Here is a 10,000-nt window from a genome sequence, read left to right on the forward strand (position 1 = left end):
ACTTTACTTGAGTATTTGTTTTGTTTTTAACTCATGGCTTTCACTCTCTTCACTCACACACTTAACCTCTATTTCAAAAACAGTGAAAATATCTCAATATCAATACAGCAATGCAAACGTACTCTGTCATTTGCACGTTCAAATACTTAAGTATACTTTTTAAAGCATGCAACTTTTCAACTCAAGTACAGAGGTTGAGCATTTTGTCTACCACTGACAGAATGCTTAAAGGGATACTGTCTGTAGTTCACCCTAAAACAAACATTTTTTCTATGGATTAGTCACTATTTGTTTTTGTTTTTGTCTCATTCCTAAGACAATAATTTGACCAGGACCGCTGCCGGTCATCAAATTATTGGCTTAGGAATGAGACAAAAAGCAAAAGAAGTATCCATGAATTCAAGTCTCCATGGGGTGAGTTATCTATAGAAGAAAAGTCATTTTAGGGGTGAACTATCCCTTTAAAAAGGGCAAGAACACTTTGGTAGAGGTTTATTGGGTTGTGTAGTCACCTTACCATGATGTAACTCCAAAGGTGGCCGAGAAATCTAAAATAATTTCTCCATTGATTAGAAATCGGTCATTGAAAATATGCTCCTCGTTGACTTACATTGTACGGTAGAGAGGCATAGGAGCTCTTTAAGCACGTAAACTAACGCAAACAAAGCTGATTCTGACACTATAGAGCAGTGGTTTTCAACCTTTTTCATGCCAAGAAGCAAAGATATCAGTTCATTTTCGCTTTAAAAAATATAAATATTCAAAGATTATGAACACTTTTTCAAGGTTTTTCAAAAATAGCAGATATACAAGCTCATAGCGCGGCACTCGGTGCCGCACTATGAGCTTGTATATCTGCTATTTTTGAATAGCCAAAGCTAAGTGGTTAAAATGATTGTGAAGCTATGTTAACGCATTTCGCTGGGGACCCCCTGGTACTCCCTCAAGGACCACTGGTGGTCCCCGGACCACTGGTTGAAAACCACTGAATAGAGCATTGGTTGGGGGGCAAAATTGTTAGTTAATTAGAATATCCGTCAGAATCGGCCACAGACGGGATTAAAACACTTCTTTATTGAAAACTATGGATTTTCTCGTAGGTTGAAAATCGATAAAATACATCTACGAGAGTCTTAACTCATTCTCTGCCAAGAACGTAAAAAACGTAATTTTAATTGTTCCAAAAAAACTAACGTTTTTTTATTTTTTATTTGACCCGCAGACCCAGGAGATATCATTTTTCGAAGATCTAGACCCCTATCCACTTCCTGGTTAACTTATTACTTAAGAATTCTGTATTTCGGCTCCTGTGTACTTTTATTTTTACTATGAAAAATCTCTGGCAGTGAGCAAACGCAGCCAGAAATAAGTCTAGCAGTGAATGAGTTCATCTACGGATAGTAACGAGGAGCATATTGTCAATGACCGATTTCTAATCGATAGAGCAGTTATGTTTCTCGCCCATCTCTGGCATACTTTGCCATCATGACGGCAAGGTAACCACACACAACCCTTAACCCTCTACCACAGTGTCCTACACCTTTAGAGAGTAGTCTCTACAACACAGGAGCAACAACGTGCTGCCCAAACATCATCAGCAGCCTGATAGGATGTGGCCAGCCTCCTTCTACCACTTAAAACCAAACCAGTCTGTCAATCCCAGCCGCTGGGTGTGTGTGTGTGTGTGTGTGTGTGTGTGTGTGTGTGTGTGTGTGTGTGTGTGTGTGTGTGTGTGTGTGTGTGTGTGTGTGTGTGTGTGTGTGTGTGTGTGTGTGTGTGTGTGTGTGTGTGTGTGATCATGCGAGGTGCTCACAGTACAACAACCCTGTGTTATACGCTCAATGAAGCAGTGTGTCCAATAATGAAGTCAACTTAACTTTAACCCATTAAGACCGGGAACGCATCTGTGTGTCATTTTCTGCTATTTTCGAAAAATCTTGAACATTTGTGCAAATCTTTGAATATATATATTTTTTAAAGCGAACATTTGTAACTAAAATCTTTGCTTCTGGGGGATTCTACAAATGTCTTCTAAATCCTAACAGTTTTTTTGAAAAAACTTATGTTGCTATAACCCATAGATATTCAACGTGCGGCCCGCGAGGAGCTTCCTTGTGGCCCCTGGCCATATTCCAAAAAAAAAAAAATCATAATTATTATTTATGTAAAATTTTACAGTTGTGGCCTAATCTAGTTGAATACCCCTGCTATAACCAGTGGTTCTCAAACCTTTTTCATATCAAGGACCCCCAAAATTATATGTATTTGGCCGTGGACCCCCCATCTAAAAATATTTAGTTCCTGAGACCCCCCAGAGGCAAAGATTTGAGTTACAAATGTTCGCTTTAAAAATATATATATTCAATGATTTACACATATTTTCACGATTTTTCAAAAATAGCAGATCTACAAGCTCATAGTGCAGAACTCGGTGCCGCGCTATGAGCGTGTAGATTATTTTTGAATAACCTAATAAATCTTAAAATGACACAGATGCGTTCCCGGTCTCAATGGGTTAAGAGTTAAAGCAATAAGACGCGAGTGAGTTGTGCAAACAGGCAACATCCCCATGATGGTATGATATGATACGATGAGCCAAATACCAGCAAAACATCCACGTGCATCAAACCTTCTGATGTGGTTATTAGAATGAGTGTGGTGTCATTTATTTCAACACTACATGCATCTGTTTTCAACGTTAACCCATTGAGACCTGAAGCCGATTCTACACGTCTCCTAAATCTCAACAGTTTTCTGAAAAACTTATGTTTCTATATCAGTGGTGCTCAATCTTTTTCATGTCAAGGACCCCCAAAATGATATGTATTTGGCCGCGGACCCCCATCAAAATATTTTTTCCCAGGGACCCCCCCAGAAGCAACGATTTGAGTTAAAAATGTTAGCTTTAAAAATATATATATTCATGTTCGCTTTAAAAATATATATATTCAGAGGATTTGCGCACATTTTCACAATTTTTCAAAAATAGCAGATCTACAAGCTCGTAGCGCGGCACTCGGTGCCGCGCTACGAGCTTGTAGATCTGCTATTTTTGAATAGCCTAAAGTGTAAAATAATGCTTTTTAGCTCAAATCTAAAAATGACACAGTTCCAGGTCTTAATGGGTTAAATTAATATTTTTACTTGCATTTACTGTTCTTTGGCCCGCGTGAGTGATCAGACGCAATCTTAATATCGGCTTAATACTGATAAAGTGCAAAGCGTCAGCTTTCCTGGGTCTCTATGCGTTACAAATACTTGTTAATAGATTTGTGATTTCCCAGATTATAAGGAACATACCGATGTTCGCTTTTTAACCCTTTTAACGCTGCAGTCAGACCTTGTTAAACACCGTGAGACATTAGTAGATTCACGTCAAATTTACAGCAAATACAATGAATCAATTAATCAATCAACAGCATAATACAAAAACATATCTGAAAGGTTCTCTAGATATCACTCTGTTATCGTACAGGTTAGACTATGTTACATTAGCGTTAGTCATGTTAGTTTAGCACAGGGACGATAGCATTACTAGCGTTACACGTTGTGACTCAAGATCACAGATTAGCCAAGACTGTTCTTAGTCTTTAGAACAGTCTCATTGACAACCAGGGACGTGCACAGATACTCTAGGTGCGCTAGAGCACCTGCCCTTTGCCCTCTTGGCCAGAAGTGCCCTTTTGAAAAAAAAAAGTTGTTTTTCCCAGTTTACAGCAGGGGTCTTCAACAGGGGGTCCGGGACCCCTAGGGGGTCCTCAGAGTTACTACAGGGGGTCTGCCAAATCTTTATGTGATATGATTTTCTTTTTTACCATAACCACTCGAAACCTAGCATCCCTTTTCTGAGGAGAACTTTAGCCAAAAATAGCAGATCTACAAGCCCACAACGCCTCGCGCTGCGAGGCGTTGTGGGCTTGTAGATCGGCTATTTTTGGCGAAGAGGTATAGGTGTAGAGGGAAAAAAGAGCAGACCAAGTAAACAAAAAAAAGTATAATTTACTTGAGCACCTGCCCCTCAAAATGTCTGTGCACGCCACTGACAATGTTACATTAGAGTTAGTCATGTTAGTTTAGCACAGGGACGATAGCATTACTAGCATTACACGTTGTGACTCAAGATCACAGATTAGCCACTGTCTTTAGAACGGTCTCATTGACAACAGTCAGTTCACACCAAGCGTTAACGAAGCAGAGAAAGCGATAAAAGCGACAAATCGCCCGGCAGTTAGTCACTTACAATGCATATCATGAATGACGCCACCAGTGTTGATTTTGACAGCAGATTTAGATTTTGCCATATTTTAGTCATCTGAAATGTTTTAGTTTTTGTCTACTTTTAGTCGACTAAATATCATAAGATTATAGTCGACTAAATCTACTACAGTTGATTTAGTCGACTAAAACGTATGTTGGCGGTGCCTTGATGGCGTCGTTATGGCGGATTTTACACTTGGTTGCATGCTGAAAATAGCAGATCTACAAGCTCACAACGCGTCGCAGCGCGACACGTTGTGAGCTTGTAGATCTGCTATTTTCAGAGTGCAACACCCGAGCGCAACCAAACATGAATCGACTTGTCTTTTAGTTCTACTGGATCTCTTCTCCACTAGATCCCTCACTGACATCTAGTTTTTATTTGTTGACAAAATTGTCAATATATTTAGTTAGTTTTAGTCATCATAGCTTAGTTTTTATTTAGTTTTCCCCAGTGTAAAAAAGGTATGGTCGACAGACATTTTTCGTCATAGTTTTAGTCGATGAAATCAACACTGGATAGCTCACACAGTGTGAATTAGATGTCTTCATGCAAAGGAAGAAACACAGACAGAAAGCAGAAATCACGTGCGAGAAGCGTTACAGTGGTAGTAGAGTTGGTTACAGTAGTGGTAGCGAAGTGACGGGCGGCTGAAGGCAAAGCGAAAACGTTGGCGGTGCGGCTGAGGCTGAGGCGATGTGATTGACTGACTGATGATGGCTAAAGGAACTGGTTCTCAACATAAGGTCCGGGGGGACCACCAGGGGGGGGGGGGTCCAAATGGAACCCTTAAACGTGTCTGTAACTTTATTTTTTTGGTTAAAACAAAAAGTGTTTTTGTTAAAAGGTTAACGCACTATATTGTGACAGTAATCATTGCTATAGAGTGTTTGTTCAGTAACAGGAGTCTCTCCATGTCTCTCCAGCTCTTTAATAAACAGAAAATACATTTTCAGGTAGGTGACAACATTTCAGCCAATCGGGAGAGAGTATACCCATTTATCAGCTTAATTCTTATAGTGTTACATTTCCAATTGTGTGTCTGCTCATTTCTTTGTGTCATCACTTCTAATTGCATTTGTTTAATCTGTATCCTGACTGATTACTCTATCCTGATTGGATGAAATTTGGTATCCTGACCTGGAAATGCATTTTCTGTTTATTTAAAGAGCCGGAGAGAGACATGCAGACTCCTGTTACTGAACAGACACTCTATAGCAATGAGTACTATCACAATATAGAGCTATTTAACAGTTATTTTGACCAAAGTAAATCACCTACCTTTAACCTATTAAGACCTGGAACGCATATATGTGTCACTTTAGATTTCTTTGGCCATTCAAAAATAGCAGATATACAAGCTCATAGCGCGGCACCGAGTGCCGCGCTATGAGCTTGTAGATCTGCTATTTTTGAAAAATCTTGAAACATTTTTTTAAGATTTTTTTCAAAAAACGGATTTACATTTTTTTTTTTCAAAAAATAGCAGATCTACAAGCTCATAGCGCGGCAGCTCGGTGCCACGCTATGAGCTTGTATATCTGCTATCTTTGAATAGCCAAAGAAATCTAAAGTGACACAGATGCGTTCCAGGTCTTAATGGGTTAAATGAACATGAGACCTTTACAGATATGTTGTCACAGACCCCCTAAAAGGTCCATCGTGCGGACCCCCCCTGCATGGTGGAACAAACAAACCCCCTCCCAGACATAGAGGGACACCAGAGGGCGCTGCAGGCAGCATGATGTGTTACACATGGGGGAGGCCGGCCACACCAACCTGCACCATGCTGCTGATGACCATGGGCAGCATGTTGAGGGGGAAGCGCAGGATGTTGAACAGAGCCAGAGACACAAAGGCCTTCTGGGCGTCCAGGATGTTGTTCTCGTCGCTCAGGACGTACACGGCGAACGTGGACAGCGCCACCTGCAGGACGGGATGGCCAAAGCATGGGGTCGGGTCACAGGAAAGAAAGAAAGAAAGAAAGAAAGAAAGAAAGAAAGGGGGAGAGAGGTTGTGTGTTAATCATAGTAGAACTGCTGGTTTCTCAAACCTTTTTCATATGAAGGACCGCCCAAATGATGGATTTTTTTGGGGCTGCCTCAAAAAATATTTTTGTGCCAGGAAATAACTAAATGTTCTAGTTTAGTCTAGTTTTTATTTGTTGACAAAATCTCTCGATATATTTAGTCATATTTTGTGTCATCGTATAGAGCAGGGATGGGCAGCATTTTCTGACTTTGATAAAGTGAGTGAAGGGCCACAAGTTGGACTATTGAAACACATGAATTATGTTAAAACTACATGAATTTGATAGACACAACACTTTACAATAGGATCAAATATGTTTTTTTTTACAGCTGTACTGTATCACTCACATCATCAAACACATTATGTTATAATTATGTGTTAACTTAGGTTGCCCCTCTACTATACACTTTATGGTATGACCCACACGGGGATATACGCATGCGCAGTGAGCGCTGCGGTTCACATTATGTACATGGAGGGAACTTGTGGTTGTTGTTTGTCCCACTGCCTGTACTATTCAATAAACTGAGCTATAAGGAATAAACGTCGTGTTTATTAAGTTCGAGATCAACATTGGTAGCAGAGGATGGTTTGAAGATGGCTGCAAACTATAGAGTACCGCCGAAGTTTGACGAAGCAAGACCATACGAGTGTTGGAAAAATGAAGTCAACATATGGACGCGAGTTACTGAACTCGATAAAAAGAAGCAGGCGCTTGCTGTGGCGTTGGGGCTCGAAGGAAGAGCCAGGGAAATCGCTATGGAAATACCTGCAGAAGACTTGGACCGTGATAATGGTATGGAGACTTTATTGGCGAAACTGGATGGCGTGTTTCAGCAAGAGGAAAGGGATCGGGCCTACGAAGCGTATTCCCAGTTTGATCGTTTAACAAAGGACAGTTCAGTTTCAATGGCGGACTACATAATTGACTTTGAACAGCGATACAATCGGATGAAAAAGTATAACATGACGCTTCCTGATGCCATATTAGCCTTCAAGCTGTTAGATACAGCCTGTCTCGACGAGAAAAACAGACAGCTTGCACTGACGGCATGTCCTGACCTAAAGTTTTCATCGATGAAGTCGGCACTCAAGCGGATATTTGGAGGGAAAACGCCAGGCTCGTCAAATGGAATACAACTAAACCAGGACGCAGCTTTCTTCACAGAACAACGACAAGGAAAAGGAAGACGGAACACGACGTTCCAAGGTGCTCAACAGAAGTCACCGCTGCCGGGTACTAATCCATTGGATAAGTTCGGTAAGCGATCAAAATGTGCGGTGTGTCAAAGCACATTCCATTGGGCCAAGGACTGCCCCCACAAGAGGAACGAACATGTAAGATTCACTGAAGACGAAAATGTAGATGAAGTCAATATCACGTTGTTGACAAATGACCGCATGTCTGACTCTGAGATTTTCATGACTGAATCCCTGGGATCAGCCATCATAGACACAGCATGCACTCGTACAGTGTGTGGGGAGAAATGGCTTGTCAGCTTTGTTAATGGTCTCAGTAAAGAGCAGGCAAACAAGCTGATGAAGACAGAACATCACAGTTGCAGACCATTTCGTTTTGGAGATGGGAACTTAGTATATTCTACCAGGAAAGTGAAACTACCTGCCAAGATAGGACAAACAAAATGTTACATAGAGACAGAAGTGGTCGAAGTTGATATCCCACTTCTGCTAAGTAAATCATCACTGAAGAGGGCAGGAACTGTTTTAGACATGGAAAATGACAGAGCAGTGATGTTTAAGCAACAGATACCTCTTGAGTTCACTAGCTCAGGACACTACTGTGTAGACATAAGAGATGAAGACAACACAAAGAGGAAAATGAAAGATGACGTGATACTTGCAGCTACAGCTGAAGATGAAGCCCTGACCGTGACAGAAAACATGTCCCCAGGTGAAAAGCGCAAGGTCCTTCTCAAGCTTCACAAACAGTTTGGCCACGCATCAGCAGACAGGCTGCAGAGGTTAATCCAAAGCTCTGGAAATAAAGACAAGGACTGCCTCACCATTTTGCAACAAATAGTATATGACTGCGACATATGTCAGAGATACAGCAGAACAAAGCCAAAGCCAGCTGTTGGTCTGCCTCTAGCGTCGGAATACAATGAAACCGTAGCAGTGGACCTGCACGAGTTGGAGCCAGGAGTATGGTATCTACATGTGATTGACCAATTCACACGCTTCAGTGCAGGAAGTATTGTGAAAACCAAAAAGGCCTCTGAAATTGTCAACTCTCTTATCCACACGTGGATTAGTGTTCATGGGCCCCCCCGTATTCTGTACAGCGACAATGGAGGCGAGTTCAATAATGCAGAGTTCAGAGATATGGCGGAGAACTTCAACATCGAGACGAGGACAACAGCAGGATACAGTCCTTGGAGCAATGGGCTGTTGGAAAGACACAATCAGACTCTCACTGACATTCTCTTGAAGGTGAGACGGGAAAATGGATGTGATTGGCACACTGCCCTAGATTGGGCCCTTATGGCCAAAAACAGTATGCACAGTGTCCATGGGTATAGTCCACATCAACTTGTTTTTGGTCAAAATCCTAACCTTCCCTCTGTATTAATTGATAAGCTGCCTGCCCTAGAAGGTACTACAGTAAGTGCAAGGGTAGGGCAACACATATCAGCGTTGCATGCATCTAGGAAGGCTTTCACTGAAGCTGAGTGTTCAGAGAGGATAAGAAGAGCCCTACGTAAGCAGCTCAGACCCACAGATGAAAAATATGAGACAGGAGACAAAGTCTATTACAAACGAGCTGACAGTGCAGAATGGAAGGGGCCGGGTGTAGTTATCGGTCAGGATGGAGCTGTTGTATTTGTAAGACATGGTGGAATCCTTGTTAGAGTGCATCACTTAAGACTTAATAAGGTACACACACATGTTCAGACTACTGGACAGGGTGAGGTTCTCAATGACACAAATAGTGAAAAAGTTGTTCAGAACAGTGCAGCAGATACTGAACAAGATCAAAACACAGGTGTTGTAAATAGAGCCACAGGTAGCTCATATAGTGGACAAGCCACAGACAACGAACAGGAGAGTGACAGTGAGTCAAGTGCAGGAGCAGGGGTACGTCCTCTAGGGACTCAAAATGATGTGACACGACCTGGATTGGAGCACAATGTCTGTGATGATGACTCTGTTCTTCCTGCAAATGTAAAGTTAAAAACAGGACAGACTGTAACCTTTATGAAAGACGATGACAGTGTTCCATGTAAAGCTGTAGTTCTAAGCAGAGCAGGAAAAGCCACAGGAGTGTACAAAAACTGGTATAATCTGCAGCTTCTTGAGACTGATGGGAGTCATGGTCAACAGGAGGCAGTTGATCTGTCTCGTGTCAATAGTCTCAGCGTTGAATCAGAAGCCAGAGATGCTGATGTGCTAATAACGAAAGACATATCTTTTGATGCAGCTAAACAGGAAGAGATAAAAAACTGGAACAACAATAATGTTTTTGAAGAAGTTGAGGATGCAGGCCAAAAGTGTGTTTCCACTCGATGGGTCTGCAGTCTAAAAGAAACGGAAAATGGTATTGTGCCCAAAGCCAGACTTGTAGCCAGGGGGTTTGAAGAGTTTAATATACAACAGCTACAGAAAGATTCACCAACCTGTGCTTCTGAATCACTACGGTTATTGCTAGCTGTGATTTGTCAAAATCAGTGGAAAGTCCATTCTATGGACATT

The 10,000-nt window shown here is 41.6% G+C and overlaps 1 protein-coding gene across 2 annotated transcripts in view; it reads right to left on the reverse strand.

Moving 5' to 3' along the window:
* The window catches only part of LOC311041255 (multidrug resistance-associated protein 1-like), an 88,308-nt gene that overhangs the window by 43,661 nt on the left and 34,647 nt on the right, over positions 1-10,000 (reverse strand). For both annotated transcript variants that reach the window (XM_084086156.1, XM_084086155.1), the window contains exon 11: positions 6,038-6,184. In XM_084086156.1, the coding sequence (XP_083942282.1) occupies positions 6,038-6,184 (147 nt within the window). The remainder of the gene's footprint in view (positions 1-6,037; positions 6,185-10,000) is intronic.

This window comes from Gymnoscopelus microlampas, assembly GCF_963454915.1.
Source record: "Gymnoscopelus microlampas genome assembly, contig: SCAFFOLD_38, whole genome shotgun sequence".
Taxonomy (NCBI): Eukaryota; Metazoa; Chordata; class Actinopteri; order Myctophiformes; family Myctophidae; genus Gymnoscopelus; species Gymnoscopelus microlampas.